At 30.5% G+C, this 23480-nt stretch overlaps 1 protein-coding gene across 9 annotated transcripts in view; it reads right to left on the bottom strand.

Annotated features, from left to right (window-relative positions):
• mub (poly(rC)-binding protein mub) overlaps positions 1–23480 on the bottom strand; it is an 87437-nt gene that overhangs the window by 19833 nt on the left and 44124 nt on the right. For 3 of the 9 annotated variants that reach the window (XM_035080342.1, XM_035080334.1, XM_035080336.1), the window contains exons 1-2: positions 4119–4436; positions 949–1204 (exon numbers count right to left, since the gene is read on the bottom strand). In XM_035080342.1, the coding sequence (XP_034936233.1) occupies positions 949–1029 (81 nt within the window). In that variant the 5' untranslated portion in view covers positions 1030–1204; positions 4119–4436. Of the gene's footprint in view, positions 1–948; positions 1205–4118; positions 4437–23480 lie in introns of those variants that run through there. The other 6 variants (XM_035080335.1, XM_035080341.1, XM_035080339.1 and 3 more) reach the window with 5 other exon arrangements.

Here is a 23480-nt window from a genome sequence, read left to right as displayed (position 1 = left end):
ATTTGGAGGCTGATAGATATCTTTGGCGTTAAAAAAATACATTTTTAGCTTATCTTCTTTGCTCTACTGAAGATCATGTAGATAGAAAATAATGTATTTAGAGTGAATAAAAAATAGATTTTTATGGGGCTTAAGTAATTAAAATTGAAAAAGAAAAAAATAGATTCATTGGTGAGAATATTAATTTAAAAATGGGATGAAATTAAATTGAAAGAAAAATGTCTGTTATGTCCAGTTTTTGGTAGTACTTGTGATGTATAAATATTTTATCAAAGCTCAGAGTAAATTGTAAGTTTTGATGCAATTTCCCAAATAAACTATCATATTGGAATTTCAATAGTTTTCGTAAAATAGATATATATTAATTTTTTTCATATTAACTAAGCTATATAGATATTTTTATAAAAGCTTGCTTCTCTAAAGAAACTCCATTATCAGTTCAGTTGAAAAAAAAACAATGTAAATATTAAAATATATAGGAAATCCTGGTTTTATTTACGCTGAATTTTTATTAGTTCTGAATTATTAAAATGTAAATATGAAATTTTAATACTTTTATATCTTTTTCTATAAATATAAAGAAATGGATTTAAATGTCAGTCAAAAAAGATTTTAAGTATTTGGTCTAAAATATTTTTTCATTTTTTTTTAGAACAATCTCTGAGTAACAAAAAATATTCTTTTCATCCCCATTGTAACCCTTAATGAAACTAACTAAGGCTTTTTCAAGTGTCTGTATTGTTACATGTCTTTGATCATGGCAATTAAATTGAGAGACTTCATTTAGTAGATGGATATATCAAAGACTAAAGGTCCATTTGTGAGACAAAGACCATCCATAAGACTTCTCACGATCTTCGATAAAAAATCCGTAACCTGATTTTCATTTAATTAAGTAAAGTAAACTGAATGTATAAAATAATTCTATCAATTAAATTAGATACTTACTTTGCCTTGCATAATCAAGCGAATAGTTAGTGTGACCGATGGGTCGTCGTTCAACACAGGTTTGTTGTCCATATTGTCCATACTTGGTATTCCCGGTTTAGTAGAAACTTCACGACTTTGATTGCGCGGTTTAGCACCAGGGGAAAAGGGACTGGAGGAGGACAAGGATAGGGGTGAGGTAAGGCGTGTGATTTTGGTTGGGGGGGTCTCGGGGGATGTGCTTCTTAATCGGTCCCAGGTAGGTTCAGTCTTCGCACTGCAATATAAAAATGATTTATTAATAACAAGTGATCGTTAATGTCATTTAAGTTTTAAATTTGCTTTTAGTAAATCTAATAAGCTATTTTTTAATTATCATTAATTATTCTTGCTTTGTGATATTGATGCAAATAAATCTCATGAATTTAAAAAAAATTCATTTAAATTTCTTTTCATTAGAGCGATCTTGCAACTTTGTTGAAATAATCCGGCAGATAGAAACGAAAAACTTCTCTCTGTATTGAAAAATCTGTTTCTTTCAAGTTGCAATAAATGTTATGAGATACTTTTGATAGTTTAATTCGAGTTTATAATTAAATTTTCCTTAGTGTACAAATGAACTTTGAGTTTACGATTTACACTTTCAAATTCTCCAGTTTATTTATTGAGTTTTTACTCGTAGAACGCGACTATTAAATCAGAAAATAAAACAAGTTCACTGCAAGACAGGTCTCAAGAGAAAGAGAACAGCGATAAGGAAAGAAATAATTCAAACATAAAGGTAAGAATGATCTAAGTTCAACATTGATTATTATTGAATGTGGGCGAACCTGACCAACAATTTTCAGTCCACAAAATAATACTATCTTTTACTTACTGATACAGTTATACTATTAAATCAAATAATTGAATATCCATTTAATTGTCTCAGTTTATAAACAATTACTACAATTTTAGTTAACCTTGTAATTTCAACGGTGCTTTGAAAACTAATGAATAATATTTAGCGAACAATGTAGACTTTAGACACCTATTTCTGCAATGTCCCAAGAATAAAATTGAGGAGAAAAATCCGAAGAAATAAAGAGGAAACAGACAAGTTCGACCCGGTCATTCCGTTACAATCCACGAACTCTTTTTATTATTTTTTTTGCATCATTCTCTCTCTTTTTCTTTTATTACTGTCGTTTTGTAGCCATGCATGCGAATACAATCTCAACCAGACTTCGATTACACTAATAAAATTCATGGTGATGGAATTGAAATCAAAGGATTTGATTAAGTGCGCATAATTGATGTTGAATTTATTTTATTCAAATAAAGAGACTTCTATCAAATGTAAAGTAATAAATTTCATTGATTTTAAAATTCCATTCGCAAGCAATAAAAATTTATGATAGAAGGAATGATAAATAATTAGCAATTATTTTTAATAAAATAAATATTGTTGTTATTTATATTCCTTCCTCATATTGTAAGTTTGTAAGATCAGAAATTTATGTACTTTGTAGAAGAGCTATCAAAAAGCATAAATAAGTTCTACCTTGTAATTTATGTCTTATGTCTCTTTGAATAAATATTATTAGAAAGCATACTTCCCTGTATTTGCAGGTGAATTATTTTATTAAGGAAAAGTTCAAATAATTATATTTTTCAAAGAAAATATTTAAATTTATGAGCACTTACATATAATTTTACGCAGATTAAGCTTATAAAATGTAGAGAAAGAAGAAAAATAAAAAATAATAGCCGGTTAAATTTTAAAGGCAAATTTTAATGATTAGTTTAGAAAATTAAAAAATATAAAATCTACAAATGAATAACGGTAAATACTAGTATCCGTCGAGCTTGAAGAAATCGAGAGAACATTCTACTTGGTAACTAACTCGTTGCGGTACTAGATGAAAAAAAAATGTGCAGTCTGCGTGTTTGCAAGCAGAAAAAGAAAGAAAAACACACGAGTTGTTTCGGTAGTTACTCTTGAATTTAATCTGAAACTTCAGAAGAAAACTATAGAAAAAAGAATAAAAAAAAACAGTAAGGAAGAATCTCGTTAGAAAAATAAAAAGTTTGCAAGGATCAACGACCGAATCATGTAATTTCCAGTGTTGAATTAACGACCTGGCAAAATCACATGGGTGGGGATTATCTATGCCTGCTTTCAATAACACGAACGTGAACAACGTAATAGGACAAAATTATATTCTACTTAATTGTTAAATTCTATCCATTTAATTTTTGGAGGTTTATTGACTTTAAACTATCAAAAAACATAATAAGCTTGGATAGTAGTAATAAAAAAAAAAAACAAATAAACAACATTCACCTGTTATGTAAATAATCAAAGAAAATGAGTAACTCACAATGTTATTTTTTGCTTTTAATTAATTTTTTCTAGTTTTTAATATAGAAATTTCACTAGACAAATTGACAACTATTTTAATCAATTTCCCAAATAAATTTTTACTTAGTTAAAGTAAATAGCAAATAATGGGTCTGACAATAAAATAATTTTTCACTGACCAGATTGTTCAAGAGCAAATAATATTCGACGATAAAAAACGTGTATTATACTCTTTCCATGCTGATAAAGTTATAGTTTGTAAGGATAACATTGATAACAAGTAGAAAAAACCATAATACTCGTGTACTACGATTTGTAGCATGGCAGTGAACAATTAATGAAAATGAGATACCACAATGAAGTGAATTTCTCTACAAGTGTGTGTTGGTTTTGATCACAAACGATATATTATTGAAATACAGTCAACACATGATAAAATTAATGATAAATTTATTCGATGGGCGTTTACGCCGATGCAGTATAAATGCTCGGTGGTTAAAGTGGGAGAGATGGCGGTTGAAGGGCCAAGAGCAGCCAACAATCGACCAGGAAACTCAACACGATGTAAAAATTGTACGTATGAGAGTACAAGTCATGCTGTTAGATCACTCACGCAACGACAGTATAGTTTCTTGATCATATGTGTCGTGATATGAAAACTACGAATTAGATAAAGTTTTCTATAGTTTCAAGTCATTGACAAAGGGATAGAATTTTGAACATGGAAGAACGCCGGCTGCGTGTAAACGCCGCAATGGCGGTTGCACGAAGTTTGCCAATGATAATGGCTCTGCTAATAAATAGCACACTTAATATTCTGCAATAATTATTTTATTATCACTATTACCTATATACACTGTTCGATGATCACTCGTATCACGGCACGCCTCATTGACACTCCTAACACACTATTTTTTACTCCTTGTCCTCAAGATTCTCCTACACTCCACGTTTTACTTTTATCACCGAGATTTTGTGTCGTGCTGAGCGGGATTTCGTGGAGAAAGGGAAGAAAAAAGCCAAAGATTGTCCACGACACACTACACTATACTCGCAGAACACGAGAAAAACTGCGACAACGAGCTGCGATCTACACTGACGCTCTTCTCAACTCTACTTCCCACTTTGCAACACTAGTGTTCATCCGTCTTGCTCTACACCTCGAAACATGCTGTTGTTCTCTCCTGCTTCTATTGCGCGCGATGATGCGCAGTTTACTGAGGAGGGAGAATATCACACTTGGCGGCTACCAGACGGCAGCACTTTCTATTGAGTGTTGATTGGCTCAAAACTTTATTTTCCTATTGGTTCGAAAACTAATACTAAAGCCCGCAAATTTTTAAAAGTTTTTTAATTTATTTTGATGAGTGAAAAATTCTTTTTTTCCGTCGGAAAACTTTCTTTTGAATGAAATAAAATAATTTAACGACGAATTCGACATATTGTTAATTTATGTGAATTATTTAATATTAATATTATTAATTATACAAACAATCAATTCATTTTAATATAATGAGTTATTGATACATTTTCACATTTTTATTACTATTGAATAAAAATTAAATAAATCAATAAAACGAGGTGATCCATTTTGCAATTGATGACATATTGTTAAAAGTTATTAAATCAATAAAAAATTGCAAATATTTTACTTTCCTCGTTTGATAATTAATTATAAAAAAATATCAGTAGTATGATAATTTTTTAAAGTAAATAAATTATTATGAGAATGTGAAAAAAAATCGAATGATATTAATTAGAAATTGAAAAGTATAACTATTTATGCAAATAATAGTACTGATCATATCGTTAATGTTCTGAGAATAATTGTGTTAGAAATGAATACTCTTGATTGTTTTGTCCGCATTTGATACGTGCTAAGCTCTGTGATCTAAGTATCAAAGGAATAGAACGGAGTGAAGTATCACATATTTGTGTGTTACTAACGAGAAATTGATTGTAATAATAATTGCAAATTAATTGAAACTGTTTTCAAGTAAATTATTATCACTGTTGTACATTTGACCAGTTGTGTAAATACGTATTGTAATCACTGAGACACACAACTGGAATATGTATCGTAGTATATCTTGTTTTACTTTGCAGCATGTACGTCGCAGTCATGCTCAAGCGAGGCGTCGCCAACTCAATCACCTCGTTATTAAACTCGTTTTATCATGCCTCAACTTTCACTCTACTCCACTATGAACATAATGTAATATGATACTTCTTCTTTTATAGTCAAAGTTCCAAATACTTCATACATGCTGTGGTTTCCCATTATATATCGATTCATTATCTCCTCTATGTTATTCATTCCCTATCAAATCGTACATTAATTTCGATGGAATAGTCTGAGAATCGATTCATCAAAGTGAATGCATTAAAAAATTATCTTAACTTTTTAATGCAATATCACATTTTTTTGATTGAGTAAATTCTGTTTTTTGTGTGTGATGAACGAATATTCTGGGTGAGTTGTTTGAGTTTAAACTGAACATCAAAGGCTGATAGATAATATTATGTAGGTCATTAGGCATTTATAAATTTATCTAAAATAATTTAAAAGACGATTTGCAATTTTAGAAAATCATTTCGAATAGAACTTTAAAATCAAAAAAAATTCTCTATAAGAAAATTTAATTTTTTTTTCAATTTTTAATCTCAACTTCGGATTTATCAAGTAATTTTTTTTCCAAAAATACTTTAATCTTCTTTAATAATGCAGAATTAAAATACTTTTTATTGAAATTAATTTAATATTCCTTTTTTATAAACTTATAAGCTGAACTAATTCTTTATAATAATTCAAAAAATCTTCGCTCCTATTTTCATCACAATAATGGATCCACAAAAAATGAATTAACAACGAATTCTTAGTTGACCTATAAATTACATAAATAATAATCAGACTCAAAGTAAGAAGACAATACAACATTTTGAAAAGAAGGAACATTCTAAATGATAAAAAACTTTTTCAGTTACTGAAATCCTTTGTGAAAAAGTGCTGGCTTTATTCGGAAGCAGAATTTTGCCGTGGCTTGTAAAATGTACGCGTACCGGCTGAAATTATCTGGAAGCTTCATTGGAAAGGGGAGAGGATTATATCGGGGTACACGCATTGCCCGAGGCTTTTGCACAGAACGTGAACACGCGTCTTCATCATGTACATATGTACATCGACCTCGTCTATTACACAAAATATGACGTTGAAGGAACCACCAGTTGGAAATCGATAAGCCGATATATGACTATACCAATATCATGGGATATTCACAGTTCCCTTCATCCATTTCTCTACCTCTCTTACTCTCTCACACTACCCTTCTCATTCTTTTCTCTCGTACATCCAAGCTTTATCTCTATCATAGCTTTTCAAGTGTATCCTGCAAACGTTTATTTCAAAGTTGCCATCTAAATGAACAAGCCTATAACGTGTGTGCTCTTATAACTTGTCTATTCTCACATTATTTATCATTATTTAATTATCTCTTTTTAATTAATTGTATTAATCATCGTCTGCTTTGTTGAAAATAATTAATTATTATTTCAACGTTATTTTATATACATATGCATCAGAATAAATTATTATAATCATTATCTATAATAATGACAAGCTTACCCAATTATGCGATAGAAAATGAACTATTAAGGCTGCATCAACGAGTCATCTATCGTGAAAATATCCAGCTATTTTGGTTTTTTCTTTTTAGAAAAGTAGTAAAGGGTCAGCATGTATTGATGGTTTTAGTAGAAAAAAGTTCTGTTGGCTTCAAGAGACCAAATTCTATTTGAAAAAGCTTTCACATAAAAGACAGGTTGATTTATTCTATTTTGTGATGATAAGGTAAAATACGTGATTTTTGTAAAAAAATTAATATCAGAGGGACAATTACAAATCAGTGGACACTTAAAAAGGTAATGAATCCAATGGAATTCAATTCCAGAGTTGAATTTCAATTAAATCAACACCACTGATCGATAGGATTTCCGTTTCATGAAAATTACATTGTGATCCTTACGTATTTGAATATTTTCTCATGTTAAGAGTACAAACTGTTTTATTATTCACTTGTTTTTTTTTAATGTTTTAAATGATTATTTAATGATTTTGTTTAAATATTCTGATAGGAAATAAATATTCCAATACTCGTTTAAATAATAAATAATTTTTATTTTTTAATGAAGCTAATTTTTTTTGTCGTTACATTACCAAGAATTAATTTTCCATCAGAAAAATACATGCAATTATTTTAACATATAACTCTCTCGCAATATTTTTCATTTAAAAAAATTACAAAAATAGAGTAAAATGGTTTTATTCTAACAGTGTGTAAATGAAGTATTTATTTTTATGTAGAATATAAGAAAAAAAAATGTAACAAATAAATTTTTACTTCAATTTATTTTAAACAACTAACGAAAAAAAAAAAATTTCCAAACTCAAACAATGAATATTGATAAATTCATAGCTTATTTTATTAAATTTTTAAAAAATTCTACTAAATATTTTATTAACTCTTAAAGTCTTGGAATATACGAGATTCTCAAGTTATGTATGATACCCATTTGTCTGTCTTCAGCTTACATTCATTCTTCCTTTATATGCACTTTAAAAAAAAACGAAAAAAGCGTCTATAAAATATCAATATATAGCCCATATGTTTCTGCAAGTGAATATAAATCTTCTGCTTGCAGAGGCAATGGAAATCGAAATGTAATTATCTAGCCATTATAACCACAGATCAGTGCTCTGATGACATTAAAAACTATTTAATCTTGAATGAAAACATTTTGATGCTTATTTTCAAATTACATCAACCAATGTATAGAGAACTTTTGAAAAATGAATTGGCATACATTATATCATCAGAGAGAATATCAGATGAGGTTTCCCTCTCTCTCTCTTTCTCTTTTTGCGAAATTTAATTATCATTTTAGGCGACGCAGAAAGCAATTATCGGAAATTCAGTTTGCGATGGTCAGCGGAACCACTTGAGTGCAGGACCAGGTTCGTATGAGAGGCAAGTGAGAAGGAGAGGGTTACCCACTTCAACTATTATATAGTATAGTTGGTATACTGTTTAGAATATCTTGGGTCCAGTCGAGTGCTTCTAGCTAGTAGTGGAGTTCTGATGGGAGTCAATCAGAAGTCGTCGAGGTCACATCTGCATGAGACAGCGGAGGGCGTGGGCAAAGAGGGCGTAACAACATCCAATATCGGTCACAGGAATTTCATGAAACGAACTCAATTTTCCTATGTAACCAAGTATTCGTCAAATGCCTTACAGTAAATTGCTTTCGCGATTGTTTTACGCCATGTCTTTTAATTCTTCCACGGCATTTATCCTGCTGAGAAATTAAAATTTTAATGGGAAAGTATTATATTTAAATTATTTACCTATATACCTAGTTATTCTTCGTTTATTCATTATAGTTTCTGGTGTTAGAGTGGGAGAGTAGGGATTTCCGTGGCAAAATTCTGTGCCGTGTGTTTTCGTCCGTGTGGCAGACAGCGTGAAATTGAATCTGCTGTACACGTCGGCTGAGGTATGTATATGTACTAGTGTGAGAGAGAACGAGAAATGCAAGCGAGAATCCTGTACTTCCGTCGCCTCATATCGTTTCTCTTAACAAAATGTTCAATTAATATCATTTCCAAGTCATAATTAAACTACATAAATTTACAGTAGCTATTTTATTTTTCATGTTTCCTACAAACTGGAATGTTTTCAAAATGTACTTAATTTTTTTTATGATGTAAAATATTTTTAATCAACGCTTTAATGTTGGCTAAATATTTTTATGTCGTTCATTGCTTGTAGTAAAACTGAGGATCATAAAAAAAGTTTCATTTATGACAACAAAGTATATAGAGATTACCGAAAGGCTTGCTTTTTTCTTCGTAGACGTTGAGCTTTTGCATATTACTACGGTTTTTCTACGGCAAGATGTACTTTTTATATTTCATGGATTTCATTATAACTATATAGTTCCAATCTAACTCACACTGTGCCCTCATGCACATTAATTGTCGTAATATTTCGTCTACGGAAATAAAATTAAAACTTGGCATTTACTGAAGGCAAGAAAAAACAAACTACACAAAAATACATGCCTTTTTTTTATCATATATACCTGTCTATATGTATTTTTATATAAATATACGTAAGAACTCAACATAAATTTCAGAATACATAACTCAAGTACCCGTAGAAGCAGGAGAGAAACATGTCGAATGAATGCGAGGTAGAGATTTAAAAGCTAAATTCCAGTCGAGTGGTCGTAAGTATAGTCCAGGCATTTTATACTTTATCGAAAATTTCCACAGCTACCAAGCTGGTTTGATAAACGACTCCCCTTCATCTACTGACTATTCCTATCTTCGAATACCTAAGATTGTCAAATATTCTGCTTTGAATCGATACCAATATTCTCTCGTCTCGTGAATCAAATTTCCTTGAAAATGCTATCATTGGTGACGTTTGCGTTTACAATGTAATCTAAATTATTTTTGCTACTCTGAAAATATTAGTGGTTAATGTTATTTACCGTAGAAAAAGTCTCGAGATTCAATAAAATTTTTAAATATTTTTTTATTCCATTATTGATGTTTGGTAAGTAAATTTATTGGTTAAATTTAGAAATTTCAAGAATTTTACATCGATCGTTAAGAATTATATTGGATTGCAAAAAAATTTGATTTTATGGTAAATAGATTATCTTTGTTCGAGTATAAAACGTTGATTATTCAATTGAATAACTTTGTATTTGAGTTAACTGGACTTTCAGTTATATTAAATTAAGGCGATGGCAAATAAATAACTGATTTAGTTCGATTGATACAAATGTATTAATCCGTTTTAAAATGTTGATTTGTTAACAAGTATAGAATAATTATTTGTTGAAAAGGTAATTAAACAATTATTCACAAAAATTAGCTTGAATTAAATCTAACAATTAAGTTAGTGATTTATTCATATTTATGGCATTTTAATAACTTAATTATTAGTTCGAAAAAAAAATAATTTTTCCTTCTTTTAAAAATTCAGCATTAATGACTTCACTAAGACATAACTTTTAGCATAAAGCTCTTCTTATGTGTATTATCCAAAGTATATACTAATGCTTATTAAGTTTTTATAAAAAGGGGTGATTTCAATGTCCATTTAACATATTAAACGTGAAATATATTAAAAATTTCAAGGAAATACTTTTGTATAAAAAATTAGAGGTAAGAAATTTTTTTTTAGTTAAAATTATCATAAATTCAAATTAAAAAACTTCTTTGACAATGATGAATGTTTGTTTCAAATAAAATACTTTACAGGAAATAAGAGTGCGATAACTTTGGTAAATATATCTGTACGTGCGCTTCAATTAAACTTTGTTAATAAAACCTTCTATTTATTCAGATCAAAAAAATTATTACTCTTCTTTTTAATTTTAGATCATGATTATCATCATCAAGAAGTACAGAAAATGCGATAAAATGTACCGCTTACTAGTGATTTAATGAAAGGAAAAAACAATGTATCGCTGGAAAATTGATATCGAAATATTTATCTTCTGAAACATTGACTGTTATCGCAGTTAAAATCACAGTCATTGTATGACGTATTTAATCACATGTTGCTTGCAACAGGAATTGAACCTGGTTGGGTCGCTGCCTACCTGTGGAGCAATAATCTGGCTGTGGTAATAAATTTGACGTCCACTCAAATCTCAATGATTTGACTTCAAAGGTAGCAACCCTTCGGTCAAGCTCTGGAATGAAGCTTTGAGTAAACGATCGTTTGACCAACGACTTCAAAGGATATTTGGATAATTAAGCTAAGAACAAACTGTAATATGTTATATGTAATACGTTTATGTAAAATATGCCATGTAATTTTCATCTATTTATTCATATGTGTATACACAAATAAAAGTCATTGCCTAAAGCTTAACTTTCGTTCATTTAAAGGTTGTATTATTATTCCAGGCTTTCTTTTGTTCATATTCTTCTAGTTTGCTTGTTTTTTTTTAAATAAACTCAAGATCTAAGATATGCTTTTTTGTCTTTTATTTGTATTTTTTTCTTCACAAGAGAAATATTTTTCATTAAAAAAAAAAATAAGAATTTATTCATTTTTTTCTGGAATTTCATTTCGTAAAATATTAAATCATTTCTACATTAAATATAACATAAATATTTCTGAAGTAATCGCCTTAGAGATTGTATTTAAAAATGAAATCTTTACAGACTTCTTTTGTAATGGATGATAACGAAGGCCTGAAATTTAATGAGGAAGTTGAATGAAGAAAATTAATATTCTTGCATCATTTAGATTTAGCATAGAGTAATAAAATTAATGTCCTTTGAAGCTGTATATTCAGTAAATGATTGGATAAGTGACATTGCAATCTAGATGTCTCCTAGTTAGAAATGGAAATCACACGTCGAATTAATCTGACGCATTACTGTTAAGTAATTAACGTGACAAACGTTATACGGGTATATTTTTCTTGCTGCTATATATCTAATGGATAAGCTGAAATTAGAGAGTCTGGATAATGTATGTTGTGAAACTCATGATAGTTACTAAAATTAATCGACAAAGCTAACGATGTAATTATTAAACGTAGAAGTATACTTGGCATCGCATTTTTCATGAGCATTGCTCTGTGCCGAACATGCCACTGACTAATAAATCCTTGGGATCATCAAGATTAATTTAAACAAAGTATTTAAAAAATTACGTTTCATAATTTTTTATTTTTTCTAACATTTAATTTCAGAAAAAAAAATATATGAGATGAAAACTTGTTGATTAATTAGAAAACTCAAAAAATAGTGTAAGTTGTATTTTTTTAAAACATAAAACTTCTAAGTGAACTTTAATCCATTAATAAAATAGGCAAACAACTTGAGTATATCAGTCAATATTTTTCACAAGCTAAAAGTTTTCTACAGCTAATAAAAACTGCTTAATTTTCTTTATGTCTGGATCAAGTTAATTAACTCATTAACGCCCACAAACAACTCTGAACAAACGAAAAAAAATGTTCAACCACATGAATGCTTTTAGAGTTGAAAAAAAACATTATTCGTCTCAAGACATCATTAATACTCACATTATTTAATCTTTTCAATAATTCATCAACTATTAAAGTAGAAATTTGAAAAATAGTGCGTTTTAATGGAAACTAATGAAAAGCTGTAGGAAATGAATTACCCTAACTTGTTACTCCACTGAAAGAAAAAATAATTTTCATGATAAATATTTCGAAGAAAAGTATTTAAGCGAGTTAATAATGAGACAATGTTGTTTAAGTCTGCAATATCAGTAGCAAAATGAGTTGACGAGGGTGAGAAAATTTACATGAACACAAGCTTGTCTGTTCTCGCATCAGAGATTGCATACATACCAACACGCACGAACATAAACACTAAGAGCGTAAAGGTAAGCTTGACTCAGCCGGTGCCCTGTATCGCACCCGATGGTAATTAAAGTGAAGTTAATGCTGTTGTCAAGTACGCTTGGATGATAGTAATTAGCATTGGCGTATCGTCATGCCTATAGGGAAAAGTGACTTATCTCATGAACGGTGATAACACACGAACCCTTTATTCCTCTTTTACCTGTATATCTACACGAGCTACATTCTCTACTCACAACTCTATTGAAATACTTGCAACCATCCACAACTAAGTTCACTCGACAATTTATATATTCTACTACATTTTCATTGCAAATGTCACCAATTTAAATGCACTTCCATGTCGAACTTTATTTAGACTTCCACTTCTGCCTTCTCATCTACTTGGTGCATCAACTCATGCCTCAATTCCCTAGTGGATTCACTTGGAAAAATAATCATCAGAAATTGCAATCAAACATTAGATCATTAAATTTATTCATCATGTTGTGACATACACATATAAATACATTTGATATATTTTCATTCTTTTATTACTTTAGTATTGAACGGAGTTTGCAAATTATACATTTAAAGCATTAAATTTCTCTTTAGTGGTATATACTTTTATTCAGTTTTTTTAATAAAAAGTTTCTCCCAGAGTATTGATAGAAAAAAAACCTACTTGGCAGGTTCAAGAATAAATTAAACAAGATGTCAACTGTCTGACCCTCGAAAGCCAGACCTAGAACTTTCTGCCTTGAATGTTTTTTATATCATTCTAGATAACACGAAATCCGGTTCTCCAATATGTGTTAGGGTGACTTAGATCTGAATAGATGTGATACAAAATCTATTGAACTACTTTTGGGGTATTGAAAATAATATAATAGTTTTTTATTTCAAGATTTTTTCTAGCAGCTTAACAGAAGCCTTAGAGATTTTTATTTCAATTGGTGTGCAAATAAAATGTAGTAAATTATTTTTCAAAGTCTCACTTCAATAATACCTCTTCATTCCAAAAACTTTCTCATTTTATTTATTAAATAAACAAAATTTATTTAATATAAACTTAAAACAATTCGTAATTAAACAGTAGCCAAATTGTTTTTAACTTTAGTGAGAACCATCTAATTGAAATTAATTACATTAATATATTGGTTAATTATAGGCTTGTGTTTTAGGAAAATCACAATGTAAAATAATTCGTCTGGTTAATAATTCGATCGCAAACATTATTAAATCTGGTGATACAAATCGAATTGGACTTAGCAGGAGAGAGTGAGAGGGAAGTAGGTGAGAGCAAGAGTAATAATGCAGCGGAAATGTCGGGACGCGGTTATATTCCATTATAAACGCAATCATATAATCCGATGATGTTCAATATATAATACATCATGTCAAATTCTCTCTTCCCGCATCGTATTATCCCAATAAACCTATGAGTCTCTCACTATACTCTTAAACCCATTGTAAATAACGTAATATTACAGAATGTTATATCCGGAAATAGAAAATCTGTTTATATTTTGCTCGATGCGAAATCCAAACGATTTGATTCCATCGGTAAATGAATTAGCTGTGATGTTACTGCTGCTTTTACTATTTTACGTTTTATTTTTATTTACACTGAGATGAATACTGTTATCCTCTTAACTTTGATTAGTAAACTTGGTAATCAATTCATGGAAAACTCAAGTTTTTGGCTCCTGATTAAGAATAGAAACAATTTGATCATTTAAACTTTTGTTCAATTACATTATTTTTATTTTATTTTTCAGTCTGCAAATTGAGAATAAAATTCAATCGGCTAAATTCCTTTCTACTCACTGCTTCCTCTATACATTTAATTAAAAAATTGAATTCCCCAATGTAAAGCATATCATTTTCATTGCTATTATTGTTATTATTCATGGTAATTATTTCTTAAAATCAAAGTTTAAATTTGTTCATACAATGTGTAATAAAATGATAAGATAAAGTGTAGCTTTATATAACATGTCATTACTTTAAATGTACATTGCTAAATAGTATTTGGCATTTTCATAAGAAATTTTCAGGCATCAACCCACTAAGCTTTTTCCTAAAGCACTAATACATATGTTGCGATTCCGTTGAGAGTAATCCCTGTCTCGCCTTTTCTTCCTCTTTCTTCCCTACTCACTTCTATCTCTTCGCTACTACCCTCGAACTCGAGTTATTAAATTCTGCTTCGCTTCTTCCCTACGGTAAGACGAGTACGAATGTACTTTTGATTGAAAATGTCATGATTAAGAGTGATCTAAAACAATCATGATAATAATTATTCATTTTTTGATAAAAAAACAAAAAATAAAATACTTAATACTTCTGTAAAGTAATTAAATTCTTTTAATTAACGTTCGTTGTCCACCGGCTAAAGTTCAATAGAGTTTATTACAAAGAGAAAACAACTGAAAAGTATTTCCGAGTTTTTTTCTATTCACTTATTGCTGTAAATATCAAGACACAATGTACAGATTTGTGGTGATGTATACAAGTAGTACAATTCCAGTCCATGAAATCTTGAAGAGATCCCTAGAGGATTTCTCTTCTGACTTGAAAGACACTTAAAGATAGAGAAAGTAAAATAACGATAAAAAAGAAAAAAAAATCAGCGAAAACTCCATATGAATACTACACCATCTGGATGACATGCCTGACTATACTAGGATCATTTCTACTTGCTGGCGACACAGTCCGATATCCGGGGGATAATCCTAGAGCTTCCGAGAATAAAAAAATTCGGGAAATGAAACTGGTCGTGGTAATAAGCCCATAGAAGATTCGGGAGGATTGGGGAAACACTTGGAAGGGGTTGCGGAAGCTTCAACCGAGGGAAGTAGCTTGCGAATCTGGGGATGAGTTAACCGAGGCGATAGCGAATGAAAACGAACAGGAGACTACATTAGAGGAAAAAAATGAAGGAATTTAAATATTGATTTGTAAAGAGAAAAAAAGGGGTTGATATATGTGCTGGATGCACTAGAGAGTTTACAACAGAAACAAAAATACATTTTGCGAATAAATATTTCGTAGCTTGACATGATAAAAAAAAGTCTGACTAACTTTTCGGGGAAAAAATTGATGAATTAACTTTTAAAAAGCCGTTACATCATGACAGATTGACAGATTTGTTATAAATTCTAGTGTGACTGGAGATATCAACTAAATATGTTCAATATTGGTGGAAGTGTATTCAATGGAAAATTGAATAAAGATTTATATGCATAATAGTGCATTTTGGTGTAGGAAATTCGAGATGCTGGTGAAAAGTTGTCGTATGAAAATGAAAATTTTTACTCTTTGTGACGTCACGGAATATCATTTACCTGGTGAAAATGTTGAAAAGTATCAAAGGAATAAAATGAGTGCTGAAAACTCAAGTTACATTAAAGAATATTAAAATATCAAAATTGAATTTTCCCCTGAGTACCGCAAAGACATTGCAGTTATTAATAGTGTTCACGCGGTTTATGCAGTTACATTTTATAATTTTTGTACTTCATTTATGCTAACAATTAATGCTTCAGACAAAGGACAAGATCAAATAAGATGCAGACACCAAGCAAACTCAAAGAAACATCACAGCGTAATTATTCAAATTAAATAGTTAATTGTTTTACCTCTAGACGAACAGAAAAAATGTGATATAATTGAAAGAAGACAATGGCAAAGCTAAGAGACTCGATAAAACTTATCGAATCGCAAATTGCAGCAGTAACGAAGTCGTTCCTGTCTAGATTAACCCCCCACGAGGTTCTCTTTTACCCCATCTCGAGTACCAGGTGTTCAGTAAATTTATTTTCTTCATCCCCATCGATTAATTTCCACCCTTTCCTATTGATTTTACACGATTTCTTTCTTTTTATTCATAACTCATATTTTTTGTTCAAAAATTCACAAACGAGGGCGCAATACAGCCGACTAAATGTTTTCTCTTATCATCCATTCTTTTAATTACTTCGATATGATTTAAAATAAAAATTTCCCTCACAAAAACGTACATTAATTCATATTAAATCATTATTTTCCTCCGTCATGATGAGAAAAGAATTTATTATATCAAAATTTTTCAATGACTAGTTTATTTTACAGTAATTCATTGAATTTTTCTGTCACTAATGTAAATAGTGGAATACATTTTTTTTTAGTATTTCAAATACTTTTTATAGAATTGAGTATAAGTTTTCAATTGGAGAGAAATGATTGATCCATGGGACTGGTTAAATGTTTTAAAAAAGACGAACATAAAGTTAAATTCAATTCGTCAATGGGTATCAGTTGTGAAGAACCACCAAGCAGAAACTACTGCGGTTTCAATGTTTATGCAGTGAACGAAAAACGCTTTTCACTCAGTTAAAAATCGATAAAATGCCTTAAGTGTTTTATAAATAATTTTCTTTAATGGGATACTCAGCCATGAGGATATTTTTTTATAAAATTTTCAATTGTAGATTACATGATTACCTTTACATAATTTTTGCACCAATATAAATTAAAAAAAAAAAAACTTGAAAGAAAATAATTATTTATAAACTCTCCATCATTTTCAGTAATTAATTAGCTAAAAACATCAATCAAAGAGAATATTGTGAGGTTTCACTATTAAATGAATTTTTCTAATAAGAGATAGTTCAAAATATGTGCATTGAATAAATCCATTGTATCCTCCAAGTACCTTTAGGGCACCCCCTATTCCAATTAAAACATCAACATTATTACTTTTCCATGCTCATGGATTTGGTAAAAGGAATTTTGTACAATTTTCATTCTAAAGCTTCACTAATTGACAACTCCCAACTAATTGACAATAGAAATAAACATTTTCAAACTCTCACGCATTAGTAATCAATTTTGATTTCGACCGATTAGAGGTATAAATTAAATCATTCTAGTAAGTAAATGTTTATAAAGAAGAATAAAAAACATTAGCAGTCTTTTTACTTAGGTGTTTTATTTTTATTGGTGAAAAGAACTATTTATATTGTTTAACTTGTGAATTATATCTACCCAATTTATAGATTTTATCAGTCACGAACTTCAGAACAGCCTCAGGAGTCGTACCATTCATGGCTGGGTTTTTTAAAATTCTATAAAAGTTTCTTAAGATAAAGATAAATAATCCAAATAGAATTTTTTGTTTAAACATAGAAGATACTTTATTATCTCATGTATCATTAAGATAATAAAAAAAAATTCTCTATCGTCGTCTAAGCATTTTCACTCAATTTGTCTTTTTTTATACTACCATTTCCCGGTATAGAAGCAAAGAAAAATATAGCAGAAAAAATTTTTCTTGCTTGCAATGAGATTTTAATAATAAAATGACAAATATCCATAGCCATGGGGGTTATAAATCTGATGGTGGTGGTCTGAATGCCTATCGCATTGTGAATAGAGGAGTGCAAAAATAAAAAGAAAAAAAGCAGAGTTAGAAGGGTAAAGGAAGACCCATTCAACTGCGCGACTCTATTCAACATTGAGCCGACACGCGAGGCTCTGAGGAAAGTCGTGAGACATTTTTTTGGATGGAAGATAACCTCGAAAAAAAAATTGCAGAATAGGTAGAAGAGGCAAGAGAGGAAGGCCTTGTATACTAGAAGTGGAGAGTGCATGCTCACAGGGGCTTTTATTTTTTCACTTCCACTCGTGCACGTCGCGTCAACTCGAGGAGGCGACAAACCCCTTCTCTCTTTACTCTCCTCTATTCTAGTTAGATTCTCTTTCTAATGGGGTGGTTTTCAGACTACGAACTACCTAAAAATGCATAGCCACGGAGCATTACAAACGATTTTTCTTCATGAATTTTTACACTTGGGAAAAATTCACTTAGATGAAAAAAAAATTTATTCTCATGTCTACTCTTGTAGACTTAATGATTTTTAAGAACAATGAAATCCCTAACAGCAATGGAGAATAATTTTTCAATGAAAAAAAAGGTTTTTTAGTTGAAAAAAAATTTTTTTTTCAAAAAAGTAATTAATTAAATGACGAGGTGATGAGTTGTTAATCAACAGATATCGTAATCAATTGTCACTCGAATGCGTGGTACACTTTAATAATACCATAATGCTTGAATGAGGACGTTATTTCAACGTTGAGCCATACTCTTGCCATTGTCCTAATGCAGCAGCACTCGGCACATTATTGAGAGACGTGTGGCTGCGACATTCGAGATTAAACTCACGAGACCGACGAGTCACAATCAACAACGAGGACTCGAACACGAGAACACTAATACGAGTGAGAGAATGAGGTCTCGGACAATCACGTATTCATTATATATAGATTTTTCATGACAACGTACGGATAATGTCAAGTGAAAGTTACAGTTTTTCGAGTTATATATCCAGTCGAAAAGCCATTTTCATTCCACTTGCTCGAGTTTTCTTCCTTTGTTTAACACCCACCTACTTTCCGCATCAGGAACTGAGTAGAGTCGAGCTTTCTGGAAAATTTCCAGTTCAATGAAAAATCCGGAAGCTCAAACTGATGATGCCACCGCCTAGGGCATCACTGCGGATTTCAAACAGAGTTGAGGATGAAATTGAATCTAAATGCGTTCTCAACTGTTTTTAATTTTATTCCCAACGACTTTTCCCTCAAAATCTCATGAAAGTAAGCCATTTTCCAAAATCTTTTTTCTCAAGCAGAAAATTGAATCATTTTTACCAGTTAAGAAATGTGCATATTCTAACAACTATAATAATAAAAAGTGAATAAAATAAAAAAAAATATTTTTTACTTAATAAATACAGACATCGATGCCTGCGGCTTTGTTCGTGAGATTTCAAACTAATAAAATCATTCAAACTTGATCCCTGCCAAACTAGCAAGTGCATGCTACTGAGGTGTCTAGCTGTTTCTCAGCTTTTGCTGGATGGATTGAGATGAAACAAAGTGCAAGTTACCTCTAGAAGTCACTGTCTCAATGCTACAAAATTTCATCATGAACAGATAAGCTGTTTTTGCGTCAACTTGTCTCAAACAGATGAATAGTCTAAACTCCTAACTATGGATTTTATCTTCAAACTATCAACTTTCTCTTTATTTTTCAAACTCATTGCGAGAGAATTTACTTGAGACTTACTTTAAATAAATCGACAATAATTAATACATGTTAAAAACAGATTAACATTTAAGATTGTAGTACTTTGATTTAACTGAAAATTTTAATACCAATTTCAGTCTTTTGTGAAAGCTCATGTCTTGATTACGACTATTTTATCAGTGATTCATTCAACGTTGCATTTACATTTTAGAGGTAGCAAGCAACGTCAAAAATAATCCTCACTAAGTGCAGTACTTCAAGAAATTAGGTTGAAAGCTTCGAAAGCTCGCGGGCACGCGTCTCAATTTAACAAAGAATTTTTTTTTTTTTTCATTTATCTTTATTCATTCTTTTTCAAACAAGTTTTTTCCTCTTCCATTCTCACTCATGATGAGAAAACATCCAAAAAAACTTATTTATCAATGTTTTTTACTTGCGTCAATAGTTGTTTTTTTATTCTGTGAATAAAACAGTCAAGAAATAGAATAACAATCAAGACAATGTCGGAGTATCAAGCACAATTGTCTGACAAATTCGGTCTTAAGTCACTCGAGGGCTTTTCCTATTTTCTCCCTTTCCTATAACCATGAGAACTCGAGATTTTCAACACTCAAATGTCATCCGTGACATGTTACTATGAAGTTGAGATTAATTCACTTGAGAATATCTCGTCATTTGCCCTAAGAATCCAGTAGTAGACGAAATTCTTCTTAACTTATTATACATTTCTACTAAGCATGCTGCGCACATCATTGGACCTTATCTATGTACTTATGCGACTCAGCTGTGTGTCATGTAGAACACGTGAGTGGCCTCGAAACTTCGCAGCTTCAGTTTTCATTAGTGGATTCTGTAGAACCCTCCATCTCTGAAACTTCTGTTTAACTTTGCTTCAAGAACTTGTTCTATCTCTTGTATTTCATCTTTCTCATATTGTAATAAACCGTTCATTTTATTACATTGTATTGCATTTTATTTCTGACAAGACTATTATTTTATAAAATAATCAAGTCACTTAATTTACTATTGATACAAAAGAAAATATTTATCAACCTCTTAAAATGTAATATGTAATTTATAATATTTATTGCAAAACTTGAAAATGAACGAAAAGAAAAATATTTAATTTTGATCAAACTCTCCACGACCCCGAAAAATTTCTCGCAAAAAGATAATAAATAATGTAGCTAACATGACGACTGAGTTTGAAAAAGTTGGGAGAAAATAAACATAGACTCGATGAAAAACTTTTTGAATTATTATCCAGATAATAATAATTTTAAAAGAATAATAACGCAATAAGATTGGGGGTAAATATCGAATTTGTTCAGAATATAAAGTAAACAAGAGAAGAATACTTGAAAACTCTTACATTAATTCCCATAGTTTCCACATCATTTAAATTGCCAATTCTTTCAATAAATTTCATGTGATTCCAGTTTCCTGTCCCACATACAAAATAATAAACCATAAAGGAACCAATCCATTTTTCATCAGTTTTCACATTTTTATTCAATATAAAACAGAACGATAGAGTTTTTATTAAAATAAAGTGAAATATTGAATTTCTATACATTTAGAGAGCTATAAATAACGAGGAAAAATTGTGAGAATGTTTTTAAAAGTAAGTAAGTAATTGGATTACGTAAGAACAGCAATTGAGTTGAAGGAGATGTGTTAATTAATTGAATTGAATCGCCATAAATTTACGGTTTAGAGGATGGAAAATGGAAAACACATGGCCGTGGCATTGTATGATATCTGTAGCGTTTAATCGGACTGATTGATGTGTGTCAGGTGAAACATACGCACCATTACGTGACGAGCAATTTCTAGCTGCGTTGACTGGCCGTTACGGTTATATTCCATCTACTATACTGCACTATTGTAGCCATTTCCCACCCCCCTCTTTATCTATCATTCACTCGCCCTTACTCTTGAAATCGGATTCCAGTGACACGGCAATCCAATGCCGCAAATTGAAACCGTCGGGATATTTCCCATCTAAAATTCATTTACCAAGGGCTTCTCGATCTTTCATTTTATCAGCCATAATCTTTTCAACTATTTTGTCCTCCACTTCAAATAAAAAAGCTCAGACTGATCTTGGTTAATGAAAAAATTTTTTTTTGGGTATTAAGGATGTAATAATGTAATAATATCAATATTTATTGCTCGAAATATTTTTTTTTTCTTCAATTAATTAAACAGAATAGAAAAAATTTTTTAAATTTATTTTTAATTAAATTTTCTCTGCAAAAATTTTCTAATTGAATTAATTTTATTTTTTCGTTGAATTTTTATCAATTGAGAAATATTTTCTATATGTCAGTTTGTGTGTAAAATTTTAATAATTAATGGTTAATTTAATATTTTAATTAAAATAAATTAAATATTTATTGAACTGACTTATTCACCATCGAAAAAAAAATTTATTTTTTACCAACAATTTCGATCAATGTAAACTTTTCTTTTATCGCGAGGAAATTTACTTTCATGCCCTATTTTTTTCCTCTATACTTAAAAACTAAATTTACACTTTTTTCTCCCATCTACTACCTCCATTCTTTTGCTCCATTTCTCGTCCATTTATACATAATTATTTATCGGCACACAATCATTATTAATACACACATTATTATTAATACACACTTTTTAAATTGTCGTCTCTTACATGTGCAATTTTTCTCTTCTACATCCTCATAAAAGAACTAATTTTCTTGAACAATAATGATTCATCTTGAAGAAAAATTCAAACTTAAAAGAGTAGTCACAGTAAATTTTCCGTCAGCCCCGAAAATAAAAATAAATATAAATAAGTAAAGTATCGTAAAAGTTGAATCTTAACACACTTTAAATCCTTTCCAGCTTTTCCAGAATACAAGAGAATGTCGGAGTATAAAGAACAAAATATTCTAAAAAGCTCTAGCTCTTTTCAAAAATGACATTTACATAACAGCATGTTATAAAAGGGCATTAAAGATTGAAAAAATAACAGAAATGGGTTGGTGATCATACACATACGAGAAATATTTGAGAAAAATCAGTTTTGCAGTTTAGTGTTTACATGCTGGGCAACTATTTGTAGAGTAACGTCCAAAGGTTGTTAAGTCCAAGAAGACATCCAAGAGTACAAGGGAAAGGAAAAGGGAGAGAAGTAAGGGGTAAGTAAAATGGAGGAAAATTCCAGAGAGCAAGTCCACAGGGTGTTTTAGACCTCTAAGTAAGTCTCAACCCAACGACTTAGAAGGCACTTTACTCTGTAGCTTGCAGTTTACTTCCTCTTTACCTTTGCCACCCTCACATCACCCTCTGACCTGGTCACATTTAGGTAAGATGCGTACCTGTTTTCGGTTTCTCTTAGAAGCTTTCCATTCTCTTCTTGAATAAAATTCATTCTTAGTAAGTTAAAAAGAAAAATTTATAGAACTGATAAAATAATAATTTCAATTCTGGGAGAGAACTATACAACTTTGATGAGAAATTATGGACTTGTCAAATACCGTCACGAATATAAAATCCCCTATTCCTTCGTTTAACTAAGTACAATACTAGCATCGCCCCCTCAGTTTGTCGTTGCTTGGCATTGTTCTTTGGACGGGTATTCAATGTCGGAGGTTAATTAGTCCACGCTCCAGTTAGTGAAAATTCAATTGCGACCATTTCCCCTTACTAGCTTACGTTTACTGTTTATACTAGTGAAAACTACCCCTTTGCTTATACTAAACATTCCCA

This window comes from Chelonus insularis, unplaced genomic scaffold (genome assembly GCF_013357705.1).
Source record: "Chelonus insularis isolate UGA/USDA-ARS -01 unplaced genomic scaffold, ASM1335770v1 contig_272_pilon, whole genome shotgun sequence".
Classification (NCBI taxonomy): Eukaryota; Metazoa; Arthropoda; class Insecta; order Hymenoptera; family Braconidae; genus Chelonus; species Chelonus insularis.
The sequence above is the reverse complement of the archived record's forward strand: the minus strand, read 5'-3'. Positions and strand labels throughout refer to the sequence as shown.